Here is a 15,525-nt window from a genome sequence, read left to right as displayed (position 1 = left end):
GGCGATAAATTATTTTCGTTGTCAAATTCATCCCTAAATCAAAAAAAAATTCTAGAAACAATTTATTTATGCAATTCAATCCATACATGCATATATATACAACAAATTCAAATAACACATTATATACATTCAACACATCCTAATTAATATTATCACATCTTATTTCACATACATCTATTAATAATTGAAATCAAATTATAATACAACAAATTCAAAAGTCTCAACAAGTTATACAAGAACTTTCTTCTTCAAGCTACTCTAAAATATTATACAAGTTCCACATTCCAAAAGTTATACAAGTCTAACAATCGAAGAAGTTAAACAAGGATTTAAATTAAAAAAAGAACTAAGATATAACTCATCTTCTTTGTCCGCAAAAGTTTTTTTCCCCATCAAATATTCTTTTCTGCATAAAAACAAACAAATAAAGCAGATCATTTGTAACAAAAAAGATAATTACTTAAATTCTAACAGTCTCATATAAGTAGATCATTCTAACAGACAATAATGGTAAGGATTCACTCTACAGAGTAGTAATTTAAGATGCTAAAGTGAAAACCTATGATGATAAATAAACTAGAACCAAGAGAAACAAAGAGAAATGAGCAAAAAATGTAGGGACATAATCTACTTAACATTCATAAGTTTACCAATATCATGTACTCCCTTTTAAATTGGAAAAAAAAAGTATGACAGTATTTATAACAACCCATAATTAGACAATAAGATAACTTTGCAATGAGAAAATAAAAATTCCTGTACAATTAATACCAAAATGGCTCATAATCATTTAATCAAAAAAATATTGAGAGCATTAATCAAGATTTTATAGCAACGGTAAATTAAATGGTAAGAAGCACCTTGAAGCTAGTATGAACCATCCATTTCATAGCAATGGTAAATTAAATTATAAAAAGTACCTTGAAGCTAACTACAAGTATCCTAAATATGATACAACCTATTTTACCACATCAAATTGTTATGATACAACCTATTTCATCATATCAAACAATAGCTACAAATATCCTAATTTCATATGACATGGAGACCATGAGATGTATTCTTAAAATTCCTATCATATGAAAATATCTCAAATGAAGAAAACACAAACTAGTCAAGGTCAATTAGTTGATATTTGTCTTTTAGTACTCATGGTTACTTGGTTGCTAGGAAAACTCTAATCATAATTCAGAATTTGAACTAATAATGTTGTAGTAGCAAATTTCAACAAATTTATAAAAAGAATGATAACTTTATTTAACTTTTCAAATGCAACTGATAAAAAAACAAACAAATAAAATTAAAGTATAACATGTTCAACTAAGGGTGTGTTACTTAATACTTATTTTTTTTCTCCGATATATATTTCACCTCACCAATCCTGTTAAAAATAAATTAATAATATTAATTAAAATAAAAATTAGAAAAGTTAACAAGCCATGGATTAATGTTTAAAACACTAATTATGAGACAAATAATCATCATACATAATTAAAATCATGAACAACCATCACCACCATCATCATTATCATCGCCGCCATCATCATCATCATCATCGTCATACGGAGGAATCTGACTTAGAGCGGAGCTCAACTGAAGGTGTCGCATGATAAAATCTTGTTGTCGGCGCAACTCTCTCATATCTTGCTCCATTTGCGCCCTTTCTAGGTATTTTTGCGATAATATTTCCTTCAGATTGCTAACCTCTTCAGTCAAGTTATTTATCGTAAGTGCTGGTGAGGAAGAAGATGTTACAACTATTCTTTGGGTTCTGCTATCCTTCCCTCTTTTCATCCTCCACTGGCCTTCAACCATAAACTCAAATTATTGCCAACAGAGTCTTCAGACCCCTGACTATCGACACCACCAGCTTGTGAGCATGTTTGGGCTAGCTCGAGTTCATCATATATTTCCTATTTTTTAAAAGACATAAGATATTAATTAGATATAATAGAAACATATATAATATTAAGACAGCGAAGATACTTAACTACTAAAATCTAAATCATATATTAAGATCAAATAAATAATAATGCCAACCTTTACTGCTTTTGCTCTTGCCCACTCAAGTCTTATCTTTTTTCCTAAAAGTGTGGATGAAAGTATCAATGAAAGAGGGCTCCTTCCCCATCTCCTTGGTTTGAAAAAACATGATTACAAATAATGAAATAATTTGATATAGATAAAAAAATATTATAAGAGTTAAAAAATTACCAATCTCCGTCTATGCTGATCTATGTTAATAGAGTCTCCCGCATATATAACAGATGAGTTACCATAATTGTGAGATTGATTCATTCTATTCAGGTTACTCCTTTGCTTACTTTCCTCCGTTGCCCAAAAGTTGGTGATTCTCTCCCAATTTTCTTCGGTGATGAAGTTTGGCTTTTTCCCCCGATTGTTGGCGTGACTTAATGCATGTCATGTGATCGCCACATTTCTTTTTAAATATTCTGTGAATCTCCATTTCATCATTCGGGTCCTAATTATTTAACCGCTGAAATGGAGAAAAATAATGTATTATATATTCACTTTAAATTTAAATTAAACTCAAGAAAATATACCTTGAACTCGCTCCACCATAGTTGTTTTGTGGCCGGTGGAGTGCTTGAATATGTCATTGATTCTCCTCCCCAATGGTTATTCACGATTCTATTAATTTCGTGAACAACTTGTACATGATTTTCAAATCTGCATTAAATTATAAACAATCGATGTTAAATAATTAAGATAGATAAAAATATAAAATATTTTATAGTACTTACGAGTCTCTGATGGAGACTAAAAAAGTTCTATCATTCCTAAACTCAGCAAATGAGTTTCTTGCAAAGTCAGGAAGATCTATGGGCACTGGTAACTGTACGGGCGATGGTACTGGCGGCGGTGAATTTAAAGCCGGTGGAGAAGGTACATGAGATGGTCCTGCCTAATCAGGGGGTGACACAAGTACATTGGCAAGTGATAAATCTGTCTGATCCTGTGATCTCCGTCTACATTCACCACATCAAAATATATACTGAAAATTTCAATATAAGATAAAGTAAATTGCAAATTTGATACATAAAAAAGAACATTTAAAAACTTACCATTTTTACGTAAAGCTTATAGAAGAAGAGGGGAAAAATTATTTTAAATTATTTAAACTTAACATTTAAAAATCACCACACTCAATATATTATTTTAAAATTTAGGATGAGTATATATTTATGATTAAGAGAAAATTAGAAACTCATAGACTCTTGTTTCATAAAATTCTGACATCTGTAGGTCTATATTTTAAGTTTTAGACACATATTCAAACACGCATTGAAGGTTAATATACATAATTAATAGTAAACTATCTATTTTTCACTAAATATGAAAATATCAAAATTTCATGAAAAAAAATTCTATAGGTTCCTAATTTTTTCCTGATCATAAAAATATCCTAATCCATAATTTTAACCTAATATATTTAGTGTCGTAATTTTTTAACCCGAATTTGACCTAATTCAGGTTTAAAAAATTACCACACTCAATATATTATTTTAAAATTAAGGATTATGATATTTTTATGATGAGGAGAAAAATACGAATACATAGAAACTTATTTCATGAAATTCTGAGATCTCTAGGTCTATATTTAGAGCCTCCAATTCATTTTTATTTTCTTAATTATTTTTTTAATTCTGGGACGAATCCTGGATTTGTCCTAGATTTTGGGATGAATTCTTAGATTCATCCTAGATTTTGGGCTGAATTCCTATATTCGTCCCAGATTTAAGGACGAATCCAGTATTCGTCCTAGATTTAAAAAAAAAATTTAAAAAAGAAAAAGAAAAATCAATCAGAAGCCCTAAATATCGACCTAGAGATGTCGGAATTTCATAAAACAAGTTTTTATGGGTTCCTAATTTTCTCATGATCTTAAAAATATCTTCACCCATAATTTTAACCTAATATATTTAGTGTAGTAATTTTTTAACCTGAATTACATTAAATTTGGGTTAAAAAATCATCACACTCAAAATATTAGGTTAAAATTCTGAATTATGATATTTTTAAGATCATGAGAAAATTAAGAACCCATGGAAATTTGTTTCATGAAATTCTGAGATCTCTAAGTCCATATTTAGAGCTTTCGAATCCAAGATTCATCCTAGAATTTGCACCCCCCCTGCGCGCGTTAATCGCGTACGTGACGCCCGGTTTATGAATTTCCGACTCGAACCCCCCAAAATCCACTCGATTTGGGCTTGGCCCGCGCATGCGTGTAGGTCCCCTTATCATTGCTAAGCATGGATGGAAGAGCTTCCTATATAAGCCCTTCCAAGCTTCTCCACTTAGCAATGTGGGACTAAAAATACTACCAAAAAATGTTTTGAATTTAATTCAAAATTCAACACAACTTTGATCTGACTAGACTTAACTTACTTTCAAATATTAAATTATATTTAGATCAATTTTTGATCAAACTTAACTAGACGAAGGTATATTATTAAATATCGAAATCCTGCATATTGATTACACGAAAATATTGTTGGGAAGCATATTTTGAGATTAAAAATAGATATATTGTGAAATTGTTAGAATATTTATATTTTTGTTTTCCCTCTAAACTCTTTGATAGATTTCCTACAGTGACGTGTATTGAGAGTACCTTATATTGCCTCCATTTCTCTTACACTTTTCGATGTTAGGTATGGCAGTTTAAATAATTTCTAAATCAAAGTTGGTCTCAATCTAGAGGATGTCGGTTGACAAAGTATCCAAATGATAAATATGTAGATTTTCCTAATAAACGCATATGCTTCTGGAGGTATTCTTAACCAAAAAACATGCAAATAAAAACAAAACTGACACCAACAATTCTTTTAACAATTTCTGAGGAAGAAGTCAGTGACGGTCTGTCCAAAAGAGTCTCCAAGAGAACAAAGTTTGTACGTTTAATACAAAGTGCCATGCTCCCCTCCTTTGGCCACAAACCAAGCATGATGATAATGATGAATCAATTATCCCGTCCAGCTTATGCTTCAATTCTCTGTCAATTTTTTATGCATACAACTCGATTTTTTCTTTTGCCTCATCTCCTCAGCCCAAAATGTCAACGCTCCATCATTCCTAATATTCTTGCTTCTCCTCTCTCTCTCTCTCTCTCTAGATCAGCTGCACTAACATACCCAATTTATCGCATCGAATTTGTATCGAGGAAATGGGTCTGTTGAGACTGAGAGATGCCGGGAAGGTCTACAAATCTGTTGGCGAGGTCGATCTCGGGCCCAACAGCGACGAAGTTTATCTACATCCTAAAGTCAAAGGTGCTAATTCTGTTTTAATTGTTACATGTCACCACGTTGTCGCTGAATACAAAAGCAGCTGCTAGTCCTCTATAGCTCTAGATGGATTGAGATTGAAGTATTGAGTATTGTGATGAAAATGTTAGCTCCTCGAGTGGCGGGGTTTCTCGTAAAAATCTTCACATGGATTTTGGAATCGCCGTTTCTTGGAGCCATGGCACTGTATCTGCTGAAGAAGGATAATCTAATTCATAGGGTATTGGAGTTCCTTTTTCCAAATCTTTCTTAGTTTTCCTTTTTGCTATAACTGTAAAGATATATATGCCAATTAGATTTGAGTTCCATTTCTAATAATTCATTTTATTAAAATCTTTTCCATTGACCAAGTGGTATTTAATTATAAGAAGATTTATACATGATCAATTCTATGAACTTAAAACCAAAAAAGAAAAAAAAACCTAGGATTTCTCAGAGGGCTCGTGGTTGAAACTAGTTATTGTGTTTGGTTCAGAAACTGAAGAAGAAAAATAGTGCAAACAATAGAAAGCATGCATCATTCACTGGGAAAACAATGTGTTTGCAGAATATTTGCTAATGAACAATGAATTTAAATTTAAATACTGTGATATATGAACTAATCATCTTCCTCGTTTGTTTTGTAAGCCACTATTGGGTTTGGTTAGAAGATATTGTGATCCAACTATTATGATCCTTGATTGCCTTAAAAATTAACAAGCATTCGCTAAGATATAATTGAGATTTTTCTGCAAGAGTTTGGAAAAGAGTGAAAATTTCTTCGTGAGGTTAATTGTTTAATTTCTTGCAGTTTCTCTCATTTGCTGAAATCCAAGAACAACCTCTTTTCACTCCTAACCACAGTTGGGAAGGTGTGATTTCTACCAAGATCATAATTTATTTATTTACCACCATTAATTAGTCTCACTTGCAAAATTTTACCGTTATACATGATTCAGATTTCCAGGAACAAAATGTTAGTCTCATAAATCCCAACTTATGTCCTATCAAACGTGTTCAAGAGGTTGTAAATTGCCTCCCTGAATATTTGGAATCTACATTTAGTGATTCAGCATCTCAATTCAAGCGTCGATCGATCCGAGATTTCTGGAATGCATACAGATCAGGAGAAACAACTCCACTTGTAGTATGTTAATATGCATCAAGTATTTGATTTTGCTATGCATGCAAGGCACTAACATTAACGATACATGTGTTCAGGTAGCAGAAAGATTTTTATCAGCCTTGAAGGAGTCTGACAGCTCCAATCCCTCAATGGCTTTCTTCATTAGTTACAACGCTGAAGACATTATCAGGCAAGCAGAAGAATCAACTAAACGATATGAAAAAGGCATACCAATTTCAGCTATCGATGGGGTGCTAGTTGCTATCAAAGATGAGATAGATTGCATTCCCTATCCTACAACAGGCACTATCCTCAATCTGTAATCAATGAGCAGTTCATAGTAGGTAGAATTTGTTCATGTCAAGTGATGTGTACTTTTTGCAGGAGGAACAAAATGGCTGCATAAGATGAGACCATGTGTTGAAGATGCAAGTTGTGTGAAGCAACTAAGATCATGTGGTGCTATTCTCGTCGGGAAGACCAACATGCATGAGCTTGGGGCTGGGACCAGTGGCATCAATCCTCACTATGGGTATCATCAAAACATATTTAGCAACATAAAAAAGACACAAGTTTTTTCTTTTTAACACTAAGTCAATTGTTGCACAGAGCTACAAGAAATCCTTATGATAGGAACAAGATCTCCGGTGGCTCATCAAGCGGATCGGCTGCGGTTGTGTCTGCCGGACTGTGCCCTGTTGCACTTGGTGTTGATGGTGGAGGTAGGCAATTAAGCCGATTCACAAGAACCAACAGCCAATCTATTTCTATATTTCTATATTTCTATCGAACACACAAGAATCTTCACTTTCCAGGATCTGTGAGAATGCCTGCGGCACTGTGTGGTGTTGTTGGACTCAAGCCAACCTCTGGTCGTGTTTCAGATTCTGGGTAATCAAGTGAAAAGAAATTCTGTCCCTATCATTAATGGCAGTTATAACTTGCATTTAGGCTATTGTTTCAGGATAATTCCGCTAAATTGGACAGTTGGGATGCCAGGAATATTATCAGCAACTATTGAGGATGCATTAATAATGTAAGTTTTCTAGGATCATATTAGTATAATTCCACTGAACCATATGAATCTCAGTATGATTTGTTAATCCAGTTATGCAGCTATTTCTAATGAGCTTCCTTTATTTCAACCAACACTTTCACAGGTAAGGAAGCAACACAATTTTTCTTGAACAAAATGGTTTTTAAAACGTCCAATCATGAATAAGATTTCAATAAATATGCATTTTCAATAGTCAATCTTTTGTTTCCAAAGATTTTCACACTTTTCACATACTGTTTGATTACAAACAGACAATCACAGACGTCCAGATTGCAAAATATGGCAAGGTTAGACTACTGCCAACGTGTGGACTTAGAACTATTGTCCATATATATATATATATATATTTAGTTTTCAGAAGTAGATTCCAATAATCTCTTCTTTGGGTTTAAGCAGTGGTTTAATGACAGCACCGTTGACATCAGAAATTGCTGTGAACAAGCTTTAGAGATGCTATGCAAGCATTATAAATGGAAGGTAATAGAATCAATTGGCAACTTGATTTAACATTTTGCACAAAATTAAAGATAAAGAAATAAAAAATGTTCCCTTAAATGAAGAATGATGAGACAACCACATTATATCGAGAAAATAGTCTTTATTATTTTATTAGCCAAAATGTTCATAGAAGAAGATGACTTTTGTCCAATTCACACTGGAATTTAAGTCATAAGTTAATTTTCAAATCAGCACAAAATGTCTACAAATATACTTGTATATGATGTCATTAGAGAGATTATACAATGATCTAAATTTGAACTAATCAATTTTTTTCCTTTTAAAAAAAATCAAGTCCAAACTGATTTTTATATCTTGTGACAATTTTGTACAATTCTAACCAATCTTATGGGTTATTTTGTTAAAACTAAGATTTATGCAAATTAAGTGCAAGAGATTCAAGTTCACTGTCTTAAGTTGGATACAAAAAGTTGGGAGAAGATGAAAACAAAGGGTAATTTGGAAGAATTAAAAAAATAAGGTAGGAGCATTCAATGATAAACCAACATAGGAATGTGATTTGGTTAAATGCTTGAAAAACAAAATATCATTTATTCAGGTGGTAACTGAAAGTACGATATCATTGAATTTAATTTCATTCTGATACTACATGAAGGTAATTGATGTGACTGTTCCTGAGATTGAAGAGATGCGCCTGGCTCACTATGTAACACTTGGATCTGAATGTTTTGCTTCAATGGCTCCATATTTTACAAAACTGTAAGCAAATCTAATTAACAAACTAATCTAACTCTGTAAACTTTTATCTGAATGTGGCGCTAACAAAAAATTATGCTTAAGCTAGTGATTATGCAGAACTAGGATGGGACGCAAGAGTTGCAATATCTGCCTATGGTGCATTCAGTAGTAGAGACTATTTAAATGCCCAAAGAATAAGGTAAGTTTTCAGAAATTTCAACAAAGGATACAATAGAAATGTGCTTGACTTCTGAAATTTCAAATGTATATTCATAAATACATTCCATTATGGATTTATATTCAGGAGACGACAAATGTACTTTCACATGGAGATTTTCAAAATGGCAGATGTGATAGTCACACCAACAACAGGGTACCTTTTCTTCAAGAAGTGCAAAGTCATTTAGCAAATATTTCTTTACAATGACCCCAATTGTTTATAAATATATCTTATATAAGCTTTTTCACTAAGCTCTGTGTTTCATCAAGTGAGTGTTTTTCTTAGGAGGATACTTTTTCTGCCTTTTGATTTCTAGTGTAACTGCATATCCATTACAAAGTGATGCTTTGAGAACCGGAGAACTCGACTACATTAATGGCGGTGAGCAAAAATATATACCTTAACTCGAACCTTGCATTTTGTTTTCACTTGCCTTTATAATTTTAGGGGAATCTGAAATGGATATGCACTATGCATGACTTGACCTTCTTTTTGAAAAGTAGTAAAATGCTAACATCTTTGTGTATCTCGTATAGCTGCACTTGTAAGGTACTCAATAGCAGGAAACTTTCTTGGATTACCAGCAATAACGGTTCCGGTACAAATACTGTCTCTTTTATCCATCAAATATGATTGTACCTTGTCTACATTGGCTTTGTCATGTTTTAGGTTGGTTATGACGATGAAGGTTTACCAATCGGTCTTCAGTTTATTGGAAAACCTTGGTGTGAAGCAACACTACTACACATAGCGTTTGCAATGCAGGTAAAACAATAACATCAAAATGCCTTCAATTATGCTGTCAAAGCTCATTTTCATGCAACTTTATTCATTAGGCCACCTCTAAACTCTTTCTAAAAACTATACAACGAATTTTTAACTTCTTTAATAATTATTTTACTTAACTCTTGAAAATGTTCTTTTTGGGTGGGTTTGTATCAATTGGAAATTGGTTTTCTTACCAAATTAGTTAAATAGAAACTTAGGTAATTATTTCCTGAGTAAACGGTTGTAAATTAATTTTACAAGTGAATTAAAAATTAATATCCCAAACTATTTGAGCGATAAAGAAGATCGGGCAAATAAACACTAATTCAAGTATGCACAAATATTAATGTTGGGATTAAAAATAAGAAATTTCTAAAATGTGCATTAAGTTCATGTGAAAGAATTGTTGACACTTGCTTACATGGTATTTAACAACATTGTGAGAACTATACAATCCAACATAGTTCAAATGAGCCCCCTTGGTTGAGGAGAGGAGAGAAGAGAAAAAAGATTTATCTTCCCTCTCCTATTAATGGAAACATTTTATTCACATTGATTTATTCACACTTACTATCTATTATAATATAAAGGCCCCAAGACTCCGCTGTCAAATCATTCAAATTCAAGTTGTGATATTTCCTCTTAAGCTCTTCTCCTCTCCTATATAAAGAGCTCTGAGATTTTGAAAGTTCGCCAAGGCTTTAAATTTAAGTGCTCATATTTCAAGTTGTATGTCTTTTTAAGCACTTGATGGGCATTATCAGCTTAAAACGAAAGAGTTTTACCCTTCCACCTTGAATCTCTTATCCAAAGGAATAGCCTTACATAAAAGGGTGTTCCAGCATTTAAAGGGGTGGCTTGATGACCGACAATATTATATCAACAACAATGGTACTAAAAGAAGTTTGTCTTTCATACTCAAAGGTGTATTTTGACGATTGATAATAGTCATTATTGGTGATGACCATCCTAAAGGGTGAGTTAATTCACCCAAAAGGGAGCCGATAATCAGAAAAGTGTGTTGAGAATATAAAGGAACATGATCTATGTTGTCATACAGATGTCTCATTGGTTCATGCAATTGACATATTAATGGCCTAGTGACTAGACCCAATTGAACAATTTCAACTCAACCATCTTCCAGTTACTTTGTGATCAATCCAAGGAAAAGTTTCCTAGCTCTAATACAACTTTATGGGACTGAATTAGACGGATGGATAATTAAATAGAAGGGTGGGGGTGTTTAGAGTTGGGTGAATAGCTATTCTTCATGTGATTTATAATTAGACACGACATGCAATGGAATTCACAAGGAAGAAATACAGATTCTAACAATTGATGTACATAGTTTGTAGCCTTAGTTCCTACTCTACATCCTATGGTCCTTAGCAGATCACTCTTAAAAACTCTATCTTTTCTCCATCTCAGACTTCTTTCAAGGTGGAGAAATCTTTTACAAAACTTCCCAAAATTTACAATTCGAGCTTAGAATGAGGGAGAGAAGTGTTACAATTGAGCTTAAAAAATTACAATAAAATGATAGTGAATATTAGCTCTAAAATTTTCCTCTTCACCCCATTAAATAGGCCTCCAACACCTTTAGTTGGTCTTGACCGTTCTGCTATGCTGATGCTAACTAGTTAACTAGATTCCACAATTTGTTGATTGATGCACTATAATTATTAAGTCATTTGATTGTTTTCATTCAACTTTTTCATATGAATGACTCTCTCTAAATTATTTCTATAGCTCAATCGATTGGATATGTTTATCAATAGATTAATCCATGATTAGTTGACTCAACTATGAACAAAAATATTCATTTCACTAGATGATCAACCTAAAACAAATACCTAGTTGACTCCGCCACCATTAGTCAACTAAATTATCTCAACAATCGACTACAACATCCTAATGGTTCAGTCTTCGCCTTAGTTATAGATACCCTCTCCCAATCACAATCTCTCAACTCACTTAAGAATTTACCTTGCATCCCCTTCACTATGAGGATATCTCTAATCAGACTTCTCATCCTTGGATGCTTTTATATATATATATAACTCTTTCTTAACATCACCTATGGACAATCCATCTTACTTAGGGGTAGATTACATTAATAAATTTTCATTGAATATGGAGAGTCATGGTTGTCTAGGAGAATAGGTTGAAAATCCAATATGAATCCAGTAATAGTAACCTAACTATGTAGTCTATAGATCCCAAGATTATGGTTCCAAAAGAAAAATTAAAATATGCTATAAGATTCTAGACACCTGGGAGGTAATCACTCTAACTCATTCTTGTGAGAGAGAGGTGTAGGATCGATGTGTCAGGTAAAGGAGGGTGAACAGCCTTAATATGAAATTAAGCAATCTTAAACACAACATCAAAGCTATCTAGATGTTAGTTGTACAACTAAAAATAAAATAAATGACAATAGAGATAAATTATAATAACACAACTATTTTACATGAATTGAAACTCTCAAATTCTTACTCCATGGCCTACACAAGTTAAGTCAACTCTAGATTTAAAGAGGTGAAGAAACCTCTTACAAATTTTTATAGTAAATTAAAAACAATAAGCACAATAAATTCTTGAATAAAATTATGAAGTTGAAAGTAAATTATGAATTAATCAAAGGGAGTAACAGAATGTAGAATTTGAGCACTTTTATTTTCAATGAGCTCCCCTTATCCCTTTATTTATAACCTCCAAGTTGGCTTCAAATCAGCTTTAAACAACTTCTCTACAAAATTCAAGGGGGCTCACTCTTTTTCAAGTTGGCTTAATTCATTATTGCATCAACCTTCTGCTTGATGATGGATACTTCAGCCAACTAAAATGATTCTAGTTAACTGAAATATTTGATCACATAAGTTATCTAGTAGTTGCTCCATTCTTCTCCCAAATCAAATGTTTGATCTAAATTTGGTCAAGGATTCAATCTACGACCACTAAACTCACTTTAATCAACTGCCATAGTAGACTCCCAAATAGAGAGCAACAATTTCAAACAAGGTCCTTAGTCAACTACATAGTTGACTAAGCCTACCTAAGTTGATTGGAGTTATATTAACTCAACTCAACTCTAAATAGAACATTTATGTTTGTGATTAGAACATCTTGATTTGACTCGACAGTTAACTCAATACATTGATCAACTGGTCTTGTCTTCTAGTCAATTAGATTGTCGACTCTAACTCGCAAACACTCATTTTTTTATCAAGTTCACAATTGAGTCAAATTTACCTAAAATCCAAAATATATGTCATTCATAAACTCTCAAAACTCACTAGGAGGTTACGTGCAAGAACTCTCATTTCTAGACCTTCCTTTACCAAGTGGTCTCACATTTAGGTTTTCCTCATTTATTAGGTATCATCTATCAAGACTTTCAACTTCCAAGTACATGATCACTCTTAACCTAATTAGACTTCCAATCACTGAGTATTCAATCACTCTTAACCTACTTGACTTCTCCGTCCATTGTACATGTAATAACCCATCAAGTATCCTACATCTGCACACTTGACAACTTCATTAAAAAATACAACATTAACCTAACTTAAACCTTTTTCCCACACATCAAAATCATTTGTCTGAAGTCAACCACTTGGGGATTGCACTGACAATCTTTCTCATTTATTTAAGCTAGGTTAATCAATGAAATGTTCTAATTCAAACTCCTCATTTCTCTATTTCTAGGTCATGAAAGGTTGTAATTTAAATGCATCACTTTCTCCCCCTTGTCACACTTCAAAAATAAATAATACAAGTATAAAATTTTTTTGTCATGCATACTAGATCAATGTAGGATACCAAATGTAGATGAAAAACATATGTAAATTTATATATTGATCAGTATATGTAAATGAAAGACAAATTCAAGCTTAAATTTGCCTCCCTTGTAAGACAAGTTATATCTCCCTCTTAAAGTGATTTAATGAGTTGGAGTCAGAGTAACTGGAGAGACTTAGTGAGTTGGTATTTTGTCAACATGTGCTTGCATGGTGCTAAACAATTGTGGGAACCGTGTCATCTAAGACTATCTAGATGAATGCCCTTTGGTTGAGAAGAGAGAACTCTCCCATAAATGAAAATATTCCATTGGCACTGCATGTTCATACTTGTTTCACTTTACTTCTCCATCACTATATAAAAGTCTCAAGCCCTCTCTCTCAAATCACTCAAACTCAAATTGTGATCTCTCCTCTCCTAACTAAATAGTTCCAAAGCTTTTATAGTTCGCTAGGACTTAAAATATTGAGTGCTCATATTTTGAGTTTCAAAACATTATATCTTGGGAGATAATTGCTAAAAGAAAATTTCATAAGATCACACCTAAGCGGATTATATCATCTTAAAGAGAAAAGGATAAGCTTAGGGTGAAATTGATATCCAATAGGGTAACTTGATGACCACCAATATTAAATTGATGATGATGATACTAAAAAAGATAAATCTATCATACTCAAAAGGATATTTTGATGACTGATGGCAGAGTTGTTAGCGATGACCATCCTAAAGGGGTGATTTAATCCATCTAAAGGGATGCTTCGATAATTAGAAAGGCATGTTGAGAATATAAAAGGACACTATATTAACATTCCACCAATTCAAGTTATCAACTTATTGAGGAGTTGGCTAACTGAATCAGTTGGACCAGTTTCAACAAATTCTAAGGAAATCTTTTTTATATCCTAACATCTTATAAGTGGTCATAGATATATATCACCTAAATAGATGCTGTTACTTTGTAAGGTTCAAATGATGAATTCATGTGTATTTACCAATTCACTTGCTTTCCTTTTCCTTTGATTTACCCAGGACTAATACACTACAAACTATTTTGATGGCAGATGCTATGCATCAAAAGATGCAAAAAGCCAGAGGTATTTTATGATTTTCTCAAGAATGAATAAGCAGAGCAGAGCAGAGCAGAGCACATTTTGCGTTCAATTGGAATAAGTGAGACAAGAAGCTACAGGGAGTCCAGAAATTACTCAATACTTAACAAAGTCAAACTTAACTGTGAAGATCATGAAGATTTAGTACTATAAAAGATCTTAGAAAAATTTGATACTCAATTGAATATATATTACCATTGGAAATGTATACAAAGATATATGGAAATATTGTTTTAGAGACTTGGATGAAGTATAGCTTTCTTTTTTATATTTTAAAAGAGACTTCAATAAATGCATCATTTATAAGAAGGCATGTAAAATTTGATGTTTATTCATTTAAGTGAAGCTTTGCCTTTTTTTCAAAAGAAAAAATGAATGATCATTGTTGAGTATCTAGTTATGCATTTTTATCATATGGAGTCCTTGTTGTATTGACCATAGCATGAGTTGGAAGATCTCACTGACAACCCTGGTGGAACAAGATGAAGTCGTCACTTTAGCAACCCTTTTAGGGTGGTCTTTTTTTTTAGCAACCCTTTTATGATGGTCTCACACACTCTGAAAGAGAATAAATCACTGGAACTTATTCAGTTTTAGTCGAGTGACTTACCTAGATAGGTGGATCTTCCTAGACAACTCGATCAATACATCAATTGTGCATTGATACCCAATGAGATAATATTTATCCATGCAAGCAAACTCTAATACACATGGCACCTCATCATGTCAACAAGCGGGTAAAGGGTGTAGGTCCGAATAGGCCGGCTAGAGAGGGTTTTACTTGAAAAATAACTAAAGACCTTTCTTGAGTTTTGGAATTAGATTAGTAGCAATAGCATAAAAATAAACAATACAAAAACGGAAAGAAAGAGACTCGAAATTTTACTTGGTTACAACTGGAGTGGTTGTTAATCCAAGACAATGACAGCACTAGAAAAAATCTCCTTCGTGTAAGC

General features: G+C 32.9%; 1 protein-coding gene across 1 annotated transcript; it reads left to right on the top strand.

The window, feature by feature from the left end:
* The first annotated feature begins 4,947 nt into the window (after positions 1-4,947).
* LOC121990590 (fatty acid amide hydrolase-like) lies at positions 4,948-14,876 on the top strand. The gene is made up of 19 exons (XM_042544700.1): positions 4,948-5,297; positions 5,423-5,532; positions 6,103-6,163; positions 6,251-6,438; positions 6,513-6,720; positions 6,802-6,949; positions 7,027-7,139; positions 7,233-7,308; positions 7,382-7,453; positions 7,526-7,577; positions 7,726-7,761; positions 7,871-7,951; positions 8,589-8,692; positions 8,778-8,870; positions 8,976-9,044; positions 9,208-9,272; positions 9,428-9,489; positions 9,561-9,656; positions 14,522-14,876. Exons 1-19 carry the CDS (start codon positions 5,192-5,194, stop codon positions 14,582-14,584), a joined length of 1,803 nt encoding a protein of 600 aa, XP_042400634.1. The 5' UTR covers positions 4,948-5,191; the 3' UTR covers positions 14,585-14,876.
* The last annotated feature ends 649 nt before the right edge of the window (positions 14,877-15,525 follow it).

This window comes from Zingiber officinale, chromosome 6B, assembly GCF_018446385.1.
Source record: "Zingiber officinale cultivar Zhangliang chromosome 6B, Zo_v1.1, whole genome shotgun sequence".
NCBI lineage: Eukaryota > Viridiplantae > Streptophyta > Magnoliopsida > Zingiberales > Zingiberaceae > Zingiber > Zingiber officinale.
The sequence above is the reverse complement of the archived record's forward strand: the minus strand, read 5'-3'. Positions and strand labels throughout refer to the sequence as shown.